The 20,506-nt window shown below is 38.1% G+C and overlaps 1 protein-coding gene across 1 annotated transcript; it reads right to left on the minus strand.

Moving 5' to 3' along the window:
- Nucleotides 1-5,562: 5,562 nt before the first annotated feature.
- Nucleotides 5,563-20,278, minus strand: LOC127985959 (multidrug and toxin extrusion protein 1). Its single transcript, XM_052588174.1, has 17 exons — nt 19,984-20,278; nt 19,506-19,607; nt 19,356-19,424; nt 19,141-19,289; nt 18,841-18,883; nt 18,695-18,739; nt 18,344-18,441; nt 18,109-18,206; nt 17,414-17,527; nt 17,262-17,329; nt 16,338-16,446; nt 16,075-16,150; nt 15,712-15,781; nt 15,346-15,478; nt 7,672-7,766; nt 7,499-7,577; nt 5,563-7,409 (listed from the first exon to the last, which is right to left on the minus strand). The coding sequence occupies exons 1-17, from the start codon at nt 20,164-20,166 to the stop codon at nt 7,177-7,179; spliced, it is 1,764 nt and encodes a 587-aa protein (XP_052444134.1). The 5' UTR covers nt 20,167-20,278; the 3' UTR covers nt 5,563-7,176.
- Between the last annotated feature and the right edge of the window lie 228 nt (nt 20,279-20,506).

Below are 20,506 nucleotides of genomic sequence, written 5' to 3' on the forward strand. Positions count from 1 at the left end.
CTAGCAAAACTTCAGCATAATTGTATATCAAAAAGGATTTACTGCTATTATTATTTATAGTTTTTGCTATATTCTATTCCTTTTTTGCTATTATTACTTGTTTGTATTCATGCATATTCCAATTTTGAGAGCAGTCAGTGAGAAAATATTTTGCTGTAATGTTTACATCCTATACTGTGTTCATTAATTATGATGTTGCTGGAATCAGTACAGCCAGTGACCCCTGTTTTTCCAATACCAGTGCTGTGAGGAGGAATGCTAGGCCTAACAGAGACAGGTTAAGAGTGTGATAGAGGTAGGAAAAACCCAACAGACAGAAAGTGACAACAACAAAAAAAAACATACAGAAGAGATTGACAGTAACAACAGACAAATGGCATACACAGACAGCACACGGACTCTACAACATAATCAGAATCTTCTTTTTTTTATTTTTTTAATGTATGTGTACATTTGTTATAAACATGCTCTTTAAAAAGTAGTAAGCATTGTTTGCCTCATAAATACATTAAATGTTTAAATATCTGTTACATATATGGTACAGCTTATATTATTTCACCAGCTGCACGTACACAATTGTAAGTAGTGAATGCATGCGTCCATGGGTGGGGCTGGTTCACTGTGGTAATGTTGTGACGATCGCGACCCAGTAAGACACAGGGAGAGAGAGATCCAAGTGCAGGTATGTTTCATTGAGGTAATCCAAATCGTAGTCAAAACAAGCCAGGGTCAAAACCAGAATGCAGTCCAAAAACAAACAAACAAAGAACAGGAAAGGGAACAGAACGGGAACTCGGAATATGAGGAGTCTCGGAGGACGAGAAGACAGGATCACAAAAGAAAAGGACTCCATACAGACAACAGAAAAGGACTGGTAAATATAGGGAGGCTAAAGACAATTAAGTGAAAGCACCTGGTGCAATTAGCAGGAGTGCAATTACTGTGATGAAGGGACAAGGCTAGTGGGAATTGTAGTTCCTACGGTGAAGTGCCTAAGGGGAAGTGAGCCCACTAGTGGACACCCAGGGAAACAGAGACTAGACAGCATGACAAATGTGGGCCAGTGTGGCTACAGTGCCAGGGCTGAATTTTTGTCCCAGTCCACCCCTGTGTAACTTTTATTTTCGCTGTAGTGTTATTATTGCCATCATGTTGTGGAGATGCTGTGTTTTGTTGTGAAAGCTCAACTACTTAGTTTGGCCTTCCAAAAGAGGACGATGTCCGCTTCATCGTGCCTAGAGCTGAACCGTGCTGGTCACTGAGGAAAAACATCAACTTCGTGCTGTGTATTGCCGGATCAGCATGAATAAAGGACTAAGCGGAGTCCAACCCGGGGTCATCACATGAATCCTTCGTCAAATCCGCCTGCCAACTCTCACTCAAGTCTGCAGTGTGTGATACTGTGTGATGCATTTTATGCAGGACGGTTTTCTGAACCTGCAGACTAGCCTACAATGTGTATGTGGCTCAAAGGCTATCTATATAAAGTGAGGCAGTTACTACTTTGCAAGGACAGTCTAGCGCTTCTGACACATAGCCTATAATTATGGGATGAAAATAGACTCAAAATGATTAATAGATGCACGCAAAAATATAAATGTACTATACAGTTTTATATATGCATTTTATGAACCACAAACAAATGGCTTTCAATTTGATTTTGGGATTAAATGATTGTGGAGCGATTTGTACATATACAGACATGTTTGTGAATAAAAATGTTCGGTTCTGCATTAGTATATCACAAATTGCTTGTGCAAAAAGGATTCCATGCATACGTGGATCGGGTGACACGTGTGCATTAATTGACATCTAGTTCGAGTTGATCTTGTTCGGTTCATTTGGATTTTGAGACTTCATTTTCACAGTTTTCAGCATTTCACGTTGCACACACACACAACTACTAAGGAACAAGGCCCGGTGCAATTCGTGAATGTGTACACGATTTGAAAAAATTGCGAATGTGCGTCACTACACTGAAACAAATGCTTTTCAACTGGTGTCTGCAGAGTTAAGAATTACATGAATGTGAAGCATTTTGTTCAAATAGAGACATATTTGTGAATACAAATATTATAGTTTGCATTAAAAATTATCATAATTTGTGCATGTAGGGATTAAAATGTGCATTTGTGGATCAGGTGATGCACGTGCATTCATCTGCGTCTATTCTGAGCTTCAGTGTAGTGATGCACATTCACAATTTTTTCAAATCGTGTTCATGAATTGCACCGGGCCTTGTTCGTCAGTAGTTGTGTGTGTGTGTGGGGGACGTGAAATGCTGAAAACTGCAAAAATAAAGTCTCAATATCCAAATGAACCGAACAAGATGGACTCGAACTAGATGTCAATTAATGCACGCATGTATATATACATGTATATTATACATGTATAAAACTGATGTAGTACATTGATATTTTTGATCTTTTAATTTTGAGTATATTTTCATCCCATACATAATTACATGTTTCATATTTAAAGAATTTACCACTGATGATTCAAACTCAACTTTTAAGCAGTGTAGAGTAGCGCTTGATGTTTGTTATTTCTCAGATCACAAATGCAAACATGGTTTTATATTTACGTGGCGTGATACACAATGTAATGCATAAACACCCAGTATAAGTCATTATAATCAGTAATTATGTCCCCACTGGATGCAACAAATGCCTGAGTTTTATTGATTTTTTCTGGTCATTCCGGGAGACAGCATCACAGTGTGTAAAGGGGCGTAATGTTTCAGTCACTAGTGATGTGTCGTTCTTGAACAATTTGTTCATTTTGAACGAATCTTTAATGTGACTCGGGAAGAACGAGTCGTCTCGGGGATTGATTCGTTCAGTCACGCATGTGCATTATTCTATAGGTTCTGTTCTAGTAGTAGTAATTCACCTGTCAGTTAATGCAGTCTTGAGCCGGAAAGAGAACTGATTAGTTCATAGTTCGGGTCTATCGGGTTTTTGACTCGTTCCTTAATCACGTGACAGCCCCATACGCTTACCCAATGCAGTCTGAGCCGGAAAGAGAATTGATTAGTTCATAGTTCGGGTCTATCGGGTTTTTGACTTGTACCTCAATCACGTGACAGCCCAATACGCTAAACCAAATGCAGTATGAGCCGGAAAGAGAATTGATTAGTTCATAGTTCGGGTCTATCGGGTTTTTGACTCGTTCCTTAATCACGTGACAGCCCAATAGGCTAAACCCAATGCAGTATGAGCCGGAAAGAGAATTTATTAGCTCATCTCATGAGTCTTCGGGTCGAGTCATTCCTTAATCACGTGACAGACCCATACGCTAAAACCATAGACAGTAAAAGAATGCAGTATTGAGCCGGAAAGAGAATTGAATAGTTCATCTTTTGGTTCTTCGGGTTTTTCGTTCTTTTGTCCCGTGATGTGACAACATTGGCTAGAGTAATTAGTTAATTTACAACTTTCCTTACAAATGGGTGCGTAGTAGCCTACTTATTTAGTATTATTATTATTTACTCTTACAGTAACGTGATGCATTTCTGGTTTCAAATTGTTGCTTTTAATTTATGTCATGATGGTACTTTTCCATAACACTGAATGTGGAAATAAAGAGTTGGTTATGCTTAAAATGTTGATATTTTTTTCTGTCTGTTTGTTTGTTTGTTTTTGTTTAGTTGTGCAGTTATTAAATCAGATTGTCTGTGTAAACCATACTTTTGTAACATATGACACTTTACATTAAAAACACTGTGTAGGTACTTTTGAATTGTGGTTTATTGTTTATTTTTGTGCCAGAAAAGCTTTGTAACAAAGAGGACAACTATTCCAAAATAAATTAAAATAATAAAAATGTAAATAATTAAAAATGAAATTAAAATTAAAAGATAATAAAGCCACAGGGTCTAATAACCTTAACAAATGAACTTTAAAAGTACAATAAAAAAAAAATAAAAATAAATAAATAAAAACTAAATACTGCACAACAAGCTTTGATTTTTTACATAATAATTTTAAATGAATGCGTTTTAAAATAAATAACACTTTTGTGCCAAAATAAAAACTTTATATGAAAGAGGACAACTATTCCCAAAATAATTTTAAACCATTTGAATAAAAAATAAATGAAAATTAAGAGATACTAAAGCTACGGAGCCTTATAACAATAACAAATTACCTTTAAAATCACAACAACAACAACAAAAATATTGCACAACAAGCTACTCTTTTTCTAAATAAATAAAAATAAATAAGCTTTAAAATAAATAACACACTCTGGCTATATTTTTAGGACTTGCTTTAAGGCATGTTTGCATTTTAATTTAAAAAAAAAAAAAAAAAAAAAAAAAAAAACAAGCTCCCTGACCTTGGATGGGCTGAGTCTGTGATTTCTTCTATCTGAGATAATCTGCCCAGTTTTAGAAAAAAAAAAAAAAAATTCAGATGGCACGGATGTGGCCACAATGCAAAGTCTTGTCTTTGTGACTTCAGAAAGGCTTTTGTATACTGGTGAACATCTCCTCCACCAGGCCAGAGGGTCTGATGTGCGGGGTAAGAGTAGCTCTGCAAGGTTGGCCCGCATCTCCATCATATCATCTGAGGTCTTAGAAGAGGTAGCAGAAGGCTTCAAGCTTGCTACCCTCCCGTCAAAGTCTTCCCAAAACATGGCCCCTGCACTGGCAGTCGGACCAGGATCTGAAACTCCTCACTCTGAGCTGGGTTAAAACTGTTAAAGCTGAAGTTATCATAACCATCTTCTTATACATATATTACACCAATATGTCAAGTCTGCCTAGGAAAAGCAATTATTATATATTATATATCACGTGATTAAGGAACGAGTCAAACTCGACCCGAGACCCGAAAGACTCATGAGATGAACTAATCAATTCTCTTTTCGGCTCAAGACTGCATTAGTTTTGGGTATGGGGCTGTCACGTGATTAAGGAACGAGTCAAACTCGACCCCGAGACCCGAAAGACTCATGAGATGAACTAATCAATTCTCTTTCCGGCTCAAGACTGTGTTAGTTTTGCGTATGGGTCTGTCACGTGAATAAGGAATGACTTAAACTTGAAGACTTCTTGTCAGGTAAGAGGTGAGATGAGCTAATCACAGACTGAAGACCCAGGTAAAGAATGACTATTTTTTTTCTGTATCTTATAGCATTTTAGTTTTGTATTGTTTGTAGTGTGATCAACGTTTGCGTAAGTACTAGATGTGTTGGGGAGGTAGCACTTAATATTTTAATTACATTTTGCTAAAATGAACGAAATGACTCGAAAAAAGATTCGTTCATTTTGCTGAATGAGACTCAAAAGTCTGAGTCGGTAAAATGATCCGAACTTCCCATCACTATCAGTCACACACTTGAGGTATTCAGCCAATCACAATGCACTGGATAGCTGGCCAGTCAGAGCACACCTTGCTTTTCAGACCACTGAGCTTTGTAAAAATCAACACATTTCAGAAAGACGGGGCATAGATTTTAAATAGTTTAAGAGAGAAAAACTGCTGCATGATCACAATTTTTTATGCAGGACATATTTTGCATATTCACAGTAAAAAATAATTTTCAATAATCAAAGGGATAGTTCACCCCAAAAATGAAAATCACTTACCCTCTACTGTACTGTTAGAACATTCTTTAGAATATCTTGTCAGAATATCTGAGTAAATGACACAATTTACCCCTTTAAGTACTGTACATCAGGTGTTCACAAATTATTTGATAAGATCATGTTCTTTGTATGCATCTTTTAAATAGTCTAAAACAACACAGGGTATAATTATAATTTCTAACATCTTTGGTGTGATTTTTTTTTTTTTAACACAATAATTAATCTTCAATTATTATGCTCATCTAAGAAATTAATATGCTCATTCAATCCCTCAGGCTACTATAAGCATTAGTAGGAAAGCTAAAAGTGTTCGACAGATATCCATCTCTTCGGTGGTCAAGACCTCTCTATTTGTGACCAAACAATGAAAATGCCACTAATTATTGGATATTTTTTAACAGATAACACTTGTTTGATGCCTATAGTTCGCATTTTACACCTTCAAAAGTCAGTTACAGCATCAGACAGCACACACTCTGTTGTTTGTGATTCTTCAGTAATTGGTTTATTAAAAGATTTTGTTGAGAAGATTTTATTTCATTTCATTTATTAGATTTCATTTCATTAAAGTGTTTAAATCAAGACAATAACACAATGATCATACATTTTCATTTCAGTGCTGGTCCACACCATGCAATCTAACTAAACACAGGCTAAATGTGCTGTCACATTTACCATTGTTCTGCATTTTTTCACTGGCAAAATCATGCAGGAATCCATTCAAATGGAAATTTTGTGAAAAAGCAAAAGATTTCCTCATGCAGACGTCTCTTTGGGTTCCAGTTAGTTATGCTAATTCAATAATTTTTGGCAACACTTTATTTTAAGGTGTCCTTGTTACATATTACATTACATGTACTTTCTATTACCTTAAGAATTAATTATGCATAATTAAATGCAAGTGACCCTAAGCCAAACCCCAATCCTAAACATATAAAGTAGTTAGTACATGTAGTTCATTAATATAACCCAGTTCTTAAATGTATAATTACACTGTAACAAGGACACTTAAAAACGAAGTGTAGCCTAATTTTCTCCTAGAGAATCTGCATATCTGAAATAAGGTCCGTCCCTAAGATGTCCAAAATTTTTTGATATTTTTGAATATGAGTAACAAGTACATATTAAAAAAAATTTAATAATAATAAGTAAAATAACTATACATTCACAGGATTTTTTTCCTGGGTAAAAATGGTCTTCAGCGTAAATGTGCTTGACAAACAAACCCAAGAATGACAATAAATAAAAAATACATGTCAAGTAACCATTACAGCTTATCCTAAAAAAAATAAAAATAAAAAAATAAAATAAAAAAATAAAAGAAAGAGAGAATGAAAAAAAAAAAACCTTTCCAGAAATGTTTTACTTTCACAGTGCAAGTCCATGACACAATTACCACATCTAATACTAGAGATTGCAAAAAGGCTGCTTGGAATTAAAAAATAAATAGAAAAATAAATAAAACACATGAATCTACCTCAAATACTATTAACTTTGCTTAGGTGGCCCAGGCAATGATGGATAAAAAAGAAAGAAAAAAAATCTTGGATTGGATTGCAAACAAAACTCTGTTTTCATTATGCTCATCTGAGAAATCCAGTGAGCACCTTATTTAACACAATCCCTCCAGCTAGTATAAGCAGCATGAAGAAAACCGCAAGTCCCCGACGGATAATAAGCTGTTTGGTTGTCAAAACCTCACCAACTCTGATCTTTGTGCCAGCATCTGTTATTCCTCCTCCTTCACTGAGACCCTCCACATCTGTGTTTGCATGTGTTTGGCTTTCTTCAGTGTGCTGTGATACCTGTGGTACTTCTGTATAATGACAAAGGACAGTTTTATCAGTTAACAGGGAAAGTCCATTTTGTTCATCTTTTCATAAACCACAAACACAAAAAAAGTACCTTCTGTGCAGCCCTTATTTTCCATAGCGTAAGATTCATCTTTAATCTTAGGGGGTGGTACACCTGCTCTGATCAAGGCCTGAAAAAAAAAAAAAAATAATAATAATAAATAAAGACATAAGTCATTATCTATCAAATCAGAATATAGATGTGGATTAAGAAAATAGACCCACCTCTTGAGTCGCTTTTTTCCAATCCAGTTTGCAAATGAGGATGATAAAGAACAAAGACTGTAGGAAAACACATCCAAATAATCCAATCCACAGACCTAACAATTGAGAGAAGAGACAAGAAAAGATGGATGAATTCAGCGTGTTATCTGAATTTAACCCTCTAATGTTCCTAACTTACGAGTCCCACTTGTACTCCTATGTAGTTATAAGTGACCAAACACCTTGAATTTGACACCTTTGTTCAGTTAAATGAATGTTCTATATTTTAGTTCAATATTATTTTAATTAGTATTTTAATAAAATAATAAAATAATATTTGTGTGTCTATTTTAGGGAGACCATATGAGCCATTTTCCCAGGACACGTCCTTGCCAGGATTTTTATATTGCCAAAAATATCCAAATTTTGAATGTTTGTGCTGTGCAGATCAATCATTGTATGACATTCATAAGAGCTATAGAGAGCAGAGCAGATAGCTCCTTATGCATTAAAATCACTCTTTTGGTACTTTGGTGTCTAACAATGATCGGTGCACAGCGACACCTCAAGTTGAATGAACAAACAAACGCCTAACATGTACGTGTATTTGCATTGCTTTGATCGTTGTCTGTAGATCTTACCTTCTCACACGATATGATTGGTTGATTATGTAACATACCTGCAGGTTATTGGTCAAACTACTTTAGACGTTTTAGGCAATATAGAAATCCTGGCTAGGATGCGTCCTGGGAAAATGGCTCATATGGTCACCCTAGTCTATTTTGATCTCATCATGTTTTAGAATTTAAACTCTTCATTGCTGTATATTTTTCTGCATCATTGTATCCCCCCAAAATTGTAAAGTTCTGTAATGACACTCTAGATGGTGTAGACTGATACCCTGTCCATACGGAGATGCATTTTGCTGTATACGCATACATTTTGTATCATATAGTCGTTTCTTCCATAGGATCCGGAGTTTTGGGAGAGTGAAACCGATATTTATTGAAACCAGTTCCCAAAGTGGATAAATTTGAAAACGCTGCCCTTCTGTTTTCGTTTGGACTGTGAATCTGTATATTTTCTGAAACGATGACCTCATCAGCCCACGTCTTGCCCCTAATCAGACAACGCTACAGTACATCATGTAACAGCAGCAATGATTGTCTTTTTATTAACTAACATTAACACAGATTAATAAATTTATTGTTCTATGTTCAACTGTATACCCTGTGCAATGTTTATGCGCATAGCCCAAGTCTTCTTCCTGTTTTTAGTGTAGGCTTTCTATGTGGAAAAATTACAGTGCCACATAGTGGTCTGGCATGTATACTTCATCGTTTTGTCTTGGTTTTGTCATTTCGTGTGGACACAGATATTTCTTGAGATGAGAAATGAAGAAAAAAAGATTTTATAGGGAAAGCTCTGGCTTCGTGTGGACGTTGCCTGATAGGTGTTTAATAGGGGTGTCACGATTCTCCAAATCCTCGATTCGATTGCATTTTCGATTCTAAGGTCACGGATCGATTCGATTCTCGATTTTTACATTTATTCTCTTTAAAGCACAGATTGTCATTTTTCAAACTAGACTTTTATGTAATATAATATCTGACCTTTGTTTGCAATGTACCACATTACACTGTCAAATTTAAAACTTTTATTAACAACATAATGTAACAATAACTTATATCTTTAGTCAATTGAAAACTTAAAATAAACTGACATCCAGTTTCTCTTTTGTAAGTGCAGTCACAAAAGATGACATTCAAGTTCATAACAAAACAAACAAAAACAATAAAAAATGACTAAACTAACCTTCAAATATTACAATGTATCTAATTAAAAGATTAAAGATAAAACGCTTATTAAACACTTCACTGTCATTCATTTAGATTTATTTATTTATATATATATATATATATATATATATATATATATATATATATATTATGAATGTATGTACAGTATGTGTGTGTGTGTGTGTGTGTTGTTGTGTGTGTGTGTGTGTGTGCATCATTACAGTCTGTAAAATATGTGTATCTCTTATTACAAGACTGCAATCACTAACAATCAGAAGAATTCCAGTTAATCAAGTATCTACAAAAGATGTACTCTATAAACAATGCATTAAATTACATTAAAGACAAAAATAAATTAAACAAGCAAAAGAAATGATTACTCGCATGTATCTGGTCCACTGATGAAGTCATGGGTCAAGTCAAGTGAATTATTACTCATTTTCTAACAGGCGTCGAATACTGACTATAGGAAAAGGGGAATAACCAATGACATTTGAGATAACAATTAAAACAGCAAGCCCCGCCCCACGACTGACAAAAATAAAATTGTTCGCGCGAGCAGAGGTGAGATGATCAAGCGCGAGGATGTGGGGAATGAGCATGCGCGCGCGAGGGCTTTTATTGCGCGCAGAGTACATGTCACGCGCGCGAGAGTTTGAAATGAGCTCGCGGGCTCCCGTTTCTTCGCATCCGATTCAGTTTTCCTCTCGCGGAAGCCATATAGCGCGCGCGCGCCAGCATCAGTTGAATGCTCGGTTATTTTTGTCATTGATTTGCCGTCATACAACATGGGGGCGTGGCAGCATCGACGATTCCATTTTTTAATTCGAAGTTCGAGACTGTGACTTAATTTCGATCGATTTCGATTTAAAATCGAAATCGTGACACCCCTAGTGTTTAATTCAATCTGCTAGTAAAAACATTTCTTAGCATTGCACTGACAAATCCACAAATGCGTGAACTCCATCTACTGTCACATGTTAGTTTCTGTCTGTGATTATTTTGTTCAGTTCAAGCTCATTTAGTTAATTACCATCCATTAGTTTCCACCTGTATTATGTTAATCATCTTGTTCCCTATCTGTCGGTCACTACGAGTTATGTCAAACGACATATGGGGTCTCAGGTAGGAGGCCAATCATCTCTGAGTTTAAGAGAAAACGCCAATGAAAATTGGCTAGTGGATTTAACATACCTGAGCCACTCCCCGTGCCTACGGGTATAAATAGGATGACTGGTGCATCCACTCATTAGATTTTTGAATGCCCAGGGACACCACTGACGCCACCATCGGGGATGGGCTATTGAACTGTGTGGATGAAGATTCGGCGGGGCTGCCCCCCTCGGGTGTTGTCGCCACTGCCGAATTGGACCCAGAGTTGACAGCCATGCTTGCCCTGGCAGCTGTGAGCATCAGGATGTAGGTGAATGCACCGAGGGCTGCGTCGACATTACCCAGCAGGAAAGTGCGAATGCAGTGCACTTGTGTCTGCAAATCGCAGCCACTGGGATGAATAGTCCTCGCCTCTCACCCAAGGCCTGTAAGCCGCTCTCGCTGCCAAGGCTTAAAGTGCTGCGGGCCAAGCTGCCTCTGCACTGCGTGCCATGGCTATCCTGCAAACTCACCAAGCCAAGGCTTTAACAAATGCACGAGGGTAGAACAACCCGAGGTTGATGAAGGAGCTGCGCACAGTGACTGACCTCACCCTTCCGGGTGACAGAAGTCAAGATGCAGTCCATCGGGAAGGTGATGTCCACTCTGGTGATCCAATAGTGCTGTTTCTGGTTAAGCCTGGTCTGTATGACAGACGTTGACAAAGTGCACTTTCTCGACACTCCCATCTCCCAGGCTGTCCTGTGTGGCGACACTGTCAGGAGCTGTGCCCACCAGTTCCTGACAGAACAACAGCAGACTGAGCCCATACAGCACATCTCAACCCGACGTGATCCTCCATTTGCCACCAGTCCGTCACGGGCAGTGCCTCAGCCTGCTCGTTGCCATGGGCGCCACCCTGCATCCTCCACACCAGCTCCGCCCCGTGCTTCGAGTTCTTCGAGGCTGGCACGTAGAGCCCCGTGAGGGAGAGAGGCGACCCCTGTGTCACTTCCAGTTGCGAAGTCCTCTAGGAAGACGACTAAGCGGCCCTTACTCGGGCAACTCGGAGATGTGGGAGACTGCTCTTCAGGAGCTGGCAGAGACAGCCCCACTCCTTACCTTGGAGGAAGGCCGGGTGGAGAATCCACAGTTTTTTTCATAAAAGAGCAATTTCACTACACTGCGGCTGTTTCGTACACCAACCGACATGGCGGTCAACGATCTGGTCGCATTTCCCAACTCGCCCGTCAGATGCGGCTCAAGTCACTGCGTGCTATCCACATCCCGGGGGAGCTCAATCGTGCAGCCGATGCGCTCATGCGCTCATGCGCTCATGCGCTCACCTTTTCTGGGGAATGGGGACTCCATCCCCAGACGGTCCAGCTGATCTGGAGTCGATTCGGGGAAGCCCAGGTAGACATGTTAACTTCCCACGAGTCCTCCCACTGCCAGCTGTACTATTCCCTGTCCCAGACCCCCTGGGCACGGATGCACTGGCACATGGGCCTTGGGCTCTATGCAAGTATTCATTTCCCCAGTGAGCCTGCTCGCACAGATGCTGTGCAAGGTCAGGGAGGACGAGGAACAGGTCATGTTGGTTGTGTTACTGGCCCACCCGGACCTGGTTTTCGGAACTCATGCTCCTCGTGACAGCCCCTCCCTGGCGAATCCCCCTGAGGAGGGACCTCCTCTCTCTAGGGCTTGGCACCATTTAGCAGCTGCGTCCAGTTCTTTGGAACCTCTATGTGTGGCTTCTGGACGGGACGTGGCAGACCTAAGTGATCTGCCACCAGCAGTGGTAGACACTATCACTCAGGCTAGAGCCCCCTCTACAAAGCAGGCCTATGCTCTGAAGTGGAGTCTGTTCACAAATTGGTGGAGATGCCCGGTCAGAGTCGTGCTTTCTTTGCTGCAAGAAAGGTTGGAGTGTGGACTGTCACCCATTGCAGCCCATCACGATGCAGTGGACGGCTGGTCCCTGGGGAGGCATGACCTGATCGTTAGTTTCCTGAGGGGTGCCAGAAGGTTACATCCTCCTAGGACACCCCTGATTCCCTCCTGGGACCTCTCTATTGTCCTGGCAGGACTCCAGAGGGGTCCCTTTGAGCCACTGGATTCAGTCGAGCTTAAGTTCCTGTCTCTCAAGACAGCACTCCTGGTCGCGCTCACTTCCATCAGATGGTCGGGGACCTCCAAGCATTTTCGGTGAAGAGTGTGAAGTGAAGAGTGCCTTGTGTCCGGGCCGATATACTCTCACATTGTCCTGAGACCCCGGCCTGGATACATGCCCAAGGTTCCCACCACTCCCTTCTGAGACCAGGTGGTGAACCTGTAAGCCCCTGGAGGAGGCAGATCTAGCCTTGGCGTTGCTGTGTCCCGTAAGAGCGCTTTGCATATACGTGGACTGCACCCAGAGCTTCAGAAGGTAGGACCTGCCTCAGAGACCCTTTCCACATGTAGTACTGCTCCCTGGGTCAGTCCATATCAGTATCTCCACGTCACCTCGGGTAGGATGTGGTCTCCGTAGTGGCCTGTTCCTAGGCTCGCTTCCCCATTGTCTTGCCAAGCTGAAAGAACAAATACGGAAGATTTGAAGCAATCTTTCACCAAAGGTTGAAATCCCTTCCACTAACTTTGTGTGGGCTGAACAGCAGCGTGGCCTTCTCCAGCAGCGATGTACTAACCCTTTGGCCCCTTCAGTACCAAGGTCAGTGAAATTGCGCTGGGGCTTTGGGAAGGTTATGACCTTAAGCGTAGCTTTTGTGGCACGCCACGTCTTGCCGGCAATTGAAGCACCACAGGGTTGTGATGGTGTTCAGGTTGTGGCGTTTTCCATAGGACCCCATATCGTTCGACATAACCCGTAGTGACCGATAGATAGGGAACGTCTCGGTTACGTATGTAACCCTCGTTCCCTGATGGAGGGAACGGAGACGTTATGTCCCCATGCCACAACCTTGAACCGGTCGCTGTTGCCGGGACACGTTATTGGCTCCTCAACATAAACCCTAATCAGTGGATGCATCTGTCGCCCTATTTATACCCATTGGCAATGGGTGTGGCTCAGGTATGTTAATTTCACTAGCCAATTTTCATTGGCGTTTTCTCTTAAACTCAGAGATGACTGGCCTCCCAAGTGAGACCCCATATGTCGTTCGACATATGGTCTCCGTTCCCTCCATCAGAAAGAGGGTTACGTACTTAACCGAGACGTTTCCTCCTTAGTTGCCTGCCTTTTATAAGCCATCAGTTTCTGTCATCCTTTGTCCTGAATTAATGTTACTTGAATTGTCAAAATGTGTTTCTGTTCATTAAAGATTGCCTTTCTTACTTCTCCTCTGTGCACTGTTTCTAAAACCACTACCACCAGACACCTATCATCTACTCCAGCTAATAAGATAATAGCCAGTACTCGCTGACCAACTGTAGCACATTCTTGCTATAGCCAGTCACGCTATTATCATTTTCATAAGCATGTAAAATGTAATACTGTGGCTTGGCTTGTTATACAATCAAATGTTATGGTTGTATTCAATATTAAATATATTTTACGGTACCTTTTTTATGGCTTTTTTCTATTTGAGCCAATGCAAATGAATGTAGACGGTGGGTGGGTAATTTGTGGATTTATGATATTTGTGAATGTATATATATATATATATATATATATATATATATATTCACATATACAGACAGAACTGCTTGTGGTTCCAGCAAACCCATTGTTTCATCACAGTTTCACCATCAAGTTAGGCACATCAACCATAACTCCTTCAAAAACAGCCAGAAACCTTGGAGTTATGACTGATGATCAGCTGACTTTCTCAGACCACATTGCTAAAAGTGTCCGGTCCTGCAGATTTGCTTTATTTAACATCAAGAAGATCAGGCCCTTTCTTTTGGAACATGCTGCACCACTCCTTGTTCAAGCTCTTGTTCTGTATTAATTCTGAACGCGGCAGCAAGATTAATTTTTATGCGCAGAAAAGAATACATTTCACACCTCTGTTTATCAATTTGCACTGGGTACCAATAGCTGCTCACATAAAATTCAAAACATTGATGTATGCCTACAAAATCACCACTGGCTCTGCACCCATTTACCTAAATGTATTACTTCAGATTATGTGCCCTCTAGAAACTTGCATTCTGCAAGTGAACGTTGCTTGATTGTGCCATCCCAAAGAAGCACAAAGTCACTTTTACTCCAGGTGGAATGGCCTGCCCAACTCAATCCGAGAAGCTATATATATATATACAGTACAGACCAAAAGTTTGGACACACCTTCTCATTCAAAGAGTTTTCTTTATTTTCATGACTATGAAAATTGTAGAGTCACACTGCTCTATTATTCTTCTATTCTATCTGTTTTATTTTTAAATTTTTTATTGTATTCATTTATTTCCAAGGGTGATGTTTCATTATGCTCCTGTCATTCATTTATTGCTCCTAATGGCTTTTCACTTATTCAGAGGATAAAGGATTATGTCAGTGAAAAAATAAAAAAAATCACTTTTGGTGCTTGCTCAGATGGTTGCTGGGTTTCCTTATCCCTATCAGCCTTCAATGTGATATCTTTTTGTTAACATTTATAGTCAAGCCATTCAGTGTAGAAGCCCGGGCACACATTCAAATTTCTACAAAAATGTGTTTTTTTGTTTTTGTTTTGTTTTTTTGGTCAAATGTAACTGAGGAATTTTTTTATTTTGAAATTCACTGAGAATGTTTTTATTTCACCACATTAAATTCTTATGTTATCATGTGGCTTCCATGGCTTGAATCTGTTTGCAAGACACCTACCAATTATGCCCATGCTGAGAGCAAACATCAGAGACACTCCAGTTGGGAATCCCACAAAATAATATCCCACAATATTACAAAGAGCACCGAGCAGCTGCTTTCCAGCACCTCTGACAATGCCACCTGTAATGCCCTACAGATTAAAAAAATATATATATATATAATAATTATTTTTATTACAATTATAGGAATATAACCACACACTTTTATGAAACAAGAAAAAACAATATACCAGTGATGTTATGAATAATGTCTAGACTTTTAATATTTTATTCAATTTCAGAAAATAAATGCATATTTACAGATTTTTTTTTTTCTAGTGCAAAATTTAATTATAAATAATATACTGAACAAATTAAATCTTACCGCAATGGCATCAAATAAATGAAAGAAGCCATACATGATCATGACCTCTGATACTCTGAGCACTATCTGCCTGTAGAGAGAGATAGTTTAGCACACGGATCAGATATTAATAGTTGAATGTTTTAATGGCCACAATAACATGCTCCTAATACGATTCCAAAATGAATACTTATTCAGAAGATGGGACTTCTTTACACAAGCTGTCATACCGCATGTTGCAGTTTCTCCTTTTCATATTAATAGAAGTGTACCTTCTTGATACTGTATGTACAATTTTTGGAATATACACAATATCCAATGTAAAATGTTATATTGCTTTTTAGTGTAATTCAATCTGAACTGTAGATTTCTGTAAACACTTACTCTTCTGTGGTAAAGATGTATCCAATAATATCTTTTGTACTTCCAATTAAGGTTGCCACCACACAAGAAACCAGCACTAGAAGAAGAAAAAAAAATTAAGCACACTATGAGGGTAAACTAAAACCAGTAACCATAAACCAATAACTATATACATGTTAATTTTTTTATAGTAAAAAATGTTCAATTATGCAATTTTTTCAGTGAAACATTTGGGCATTTTAAGCATCAGTCATGAAAAAGCTGTTGATGAACAGATCACATACGTCCACAGGCTAAAGATACTTTGGCAGACAGCTTGGCTTGTTCTGTGTTTCCAGCTCCTAGTGCATTTCCCACCCTCACACTGGCTGCCACTGCAAATCCCAGTGGAAACTAAAAGTTGATAATAATAAGAAACTGAATGACAAAAGAAGGCAATTTATGTTCAATGTAATCTGTATACTTCAAACAAAGGAATTAAAATATAATTTGTTACAGATGTTCAGAAACAGAACTTGTTACTGCTACAACTGTTTTTTTCTGTTACTTCTATCCTATTTCAACAGCAATTATTATAATTATAATTATTTGTATTTATTATTAAAACTGTACATGTACAGTATTTCAGTTATTTCTGGCACTAGATTTAATAATTTAATTTAAAGTATGGGTTAAGTTAAACCTCACACAAACTTATTTCCCATGAGAGAAAATCAGAATCTTCAGTAAAGTGTTACAGGTAAGGCAGCTGCATTCCTGTGCATGCTCTTACAGCTGTCAGGATCTAATTATTTTATCATTTGTTCAATTTTATACATATTACAGTGAGTTGTTTTAGAAAAATAAATAAATAAATAAAAGACTGGTGTATTTGATTATAATGTATGATCTGGTTGCTGTTACCAACCCATGTATCTGTTTTTACCACCCATGTAGAGGATAACATAATAATATTTTCTAATGAGAACTGATACTTTTAGTAATGTAAAAAGTGAATGTGGAAAAACAGAAATGTGGCACTTCTTAGTTCCACAGATCTGTCAACAGGTTCCAATTTCAGTTTATCTTTTATATGAACGTAATGCTTATATCTTGACCCATTGACCAGTAAAAGAAAACTGGTGCTGTTGGGTCTGAGAAGACCCCTGAAATCAGCACAAGTAGAGTTTTGTTTTTGTTACGGGTTAAGTAAATATTTGTACACCTACCATATATGCAATAGTGGCCAGCTCATACACAACAGATTGGGCTCCTAGCTCAGTCTCACTGATGAGCCCTACAACAATAAAATACATCAAGATCACAAATATATTCATGACAAATTAATTTAATTAGATAAAAACAATAAAATATTGCAAACCTGCTAGGAATCCACCAATCTCATATGTCCACCACTCCACACATAGCATGAGCATGCTGGGAAAAGCCAAGCGAATGAAGGCACCCCATTCCTGCAGACAGTCAAGAGACCAGCCTAGGATACATGGTGAAAAATCAAATACCGGATTTATTTATTCAATAATAATAGATGAAGATTAGAAAAAAAAGATATGATGTTTTAACACTGAGTACCAGGCAATATGTTATAAAATTAACCAGGTGAGACATGACTCATCAAAAACATTTCAGTGAACTCTCCACCACATCATCATCAGTCACATAGTGAACAACTTTCTGGTCAAATATTAAAAAAGAACATACTTTGGACCAAGACATAAAACTGTTACATACTTCTCCCGCAAGAGACGTCCCCTTTGAAATATTTATTTAATGGTAAAAATTTTTTTTAAAAGATTTGTTATTCATGGAATAATAATAATAATAATAACAATAAATATTAAACTATAGTAACATTTAAACATTTCAAAACTAGCTTGCAGTGAAAAGGCATGTGGTGAAAATACATCACATTCCTTGACTCTTGTCAGTTTTGAATGTCATATTGGATTATAAAACACCAATATGATATTGTGTATTGTAAAAAACAGCAATATTTTGATATTGTGTCCTATATCAAAAACATACACTCTCTTGAAAACCAAATAAAACATTCACCATCCCATGTGGCTTCATGCAGGCCCTTCCAGCGGATGTATACATAGAGAAACACAGCTAAGGAATACTGGGAAATAGTGTTTGCAGCAGCAGATCCTCTGTGAGTTAGAAAAAAAAAAAATGGTACAGTTATTGCGACCACATTAATACTTTTAAGCCTGGGTTCTTTAGAAATAAATGACAACAAACTAAGATCCTTGGAAACGGGATAAACAGAAACTGGAAAGCTTCTTACGGCACACCAAGATCAAGCAGATGAAGGAAGATGTAGTTTATTAAAGCATTGAGGATGTTTCCCGCTGCTCCTGTGATGACCTGAGGCCAAATAATACCCTAAACATACAAAGAAAAACAGACCATCATACTGAAAAAATGGCAACATTAAAAATTAGCCAAAAATAGTTACTTTATTATCTAAACCACTCATATCTAAAACGCACGCTTCATTTCAAAATCGCTTAAATCATTTAAAAATAGCTCTCTATGGTAATAATAGCTGGTTACCACTTTTTAAAGTGTACAGTAGGCTATATATGAACACTTAACTCAGGCAAATTAGCAATGGAAAAACATTGCTTGGGTTTACCTGATTTTGAAGATATCGTCCTTGCAGCTGGTACATGAAGGCAGCCTGAATTTTTTTTAAAAAAGTCATATAGTGGAATAGTTTTTAATTTGTTAATTGTTCATAGTTATAGTGGAAACATTTAAAATGTTTAATGTGTTACTCACAGGCAGAGCAGGCATAAATATTTTTACATAGAGTTGTGACAGACTGAGAGAGAGAGAGAGAGAGAGAGAGAGAGAGAGAGAGAGTAATCACAAAAAAAGCAAAGTGTAGGTCCATGTGATGGTCACTTGCCCAGATGATATGACATTATGTTTAAACCAACTTATTTCACAATACCTGCGTAATTTACATCCATTAAAATATACTGAAAACTAGTGTTTTATCAGCAAATGTAGGTATGTTTTGCTAAACAGGAACTTTATTTAATGCATAACTTTCAGTTAATGCTTAAAGTGTCAGACCTGGCCACACTGGGACTCTGTCGGACAGCAAGCAGGATGGGCTCTGTATTGATGAGCAGTGCCCAGCAAGGGAAACAGGCCAACAGGAGGATGAGAATCCCTCTCTGCAGTATCACACCCACCCGCTTCAGATTATTGCTGCCAAAAGTCTGGAGGACACAATTCAATTTAAATGACACCTGAGTACAAATGATACACATTACTGAAAATCAGACCTGAGAGATGAGTGTATCGCATGCAGAAGCCAATCCAGAGCCAATGGAGATGCCAGTCACATTAATAACCTGTGAGCAAAAAGGATGTATTTACAAATGTAATGAGCATTTTAATGAATGCCACTATAATGAAGTAATTTGTGAACTCACAGCAATAGCCAGAGCCACACCAGCCAGTTCAGTTTTCCCCAAGTGTCCACAGAACACAGTGCTGATAAAGCTGATCAGAAAGATCATCAGCTGAGATATAAACTGTATGAAGAGAAGAAACATTTTGAGGATATGATAACCACAATACATTGTCAAATTGTTCCAGTGTTAAAGCTACAATATTGTATGTTTGATTTGTCATGCGGATTACAGCCACTACTGACCTAGTATTTGATCATTATTTTACATTATTCTGCTAAACTTACTATTCAATTACCTATTTTTTTTTATAAACGAGTCTAATAAAATATGTCTATATAGATGAATATAAACAGACAGACAGATAGACTTAATTAAATACATCTGTCTATTTTTAAAGATGCATATTTATGTTCTTATGTCTTCTACAAAATTAATCACATCATACCTATTGCTTTTTTTAAAGAACCTTTAGAATTTGTACTCTTTTCACACTTACCACTGGTCCAGCCAGTTTTAGCAGTTCTACAGTTTCTTCTTTATAATTCACTGGTAACAAACTCCAGAGTTTCTTTCGACATCCTCCACAAACAACCTGTGAACTTGACGTTGACTGATCATCATCACTTTTCTCCGCTTTTGAGTGCCAGTTTATCTGGGTCACTGTATTAATACTGTCCATTTTCGTTATTTCTAATTTAATTGACACAAAGCAGTTTATATTTTGTTACAATACAGGACAACATCAGCATGAAAAATATTGTGCTAAAGGTCCATTGCAGGGAGACGTCTGGGTGGATCTCAAAAAGTAGCAAGTTTAGCCCTGCCTGCTGAACTCCAGGGGGTTATTGCATAAACAGAAGTCACTGCATGCTTGGGTAAGGTTTCATTAAAGGGGCACCAACATTTAAACTGAAATTTCAATAAAGACAATAGAGACTGTGAAACTTCATTCTTATACATATACATATACATATACATATACATATATTATTATAATTATTATTATTATTATTATTATT

Source organism: Carassius gibelio, chromosome B21 (assembly GCF_023724105.1).
Source record: "Carassius gibelio isolate Cgi1373 ecotype wild population from Czech Republic chromosome B21, carGib1.2-hapl.c, whole genome shotgun sequence".
Classification (NCBI taxonomy): Eukaryota; Metazoa; Chordata; class Actinopteri; order Cypriniformes; family Cyprinidae; genus Carassius; species Carassius gibelio.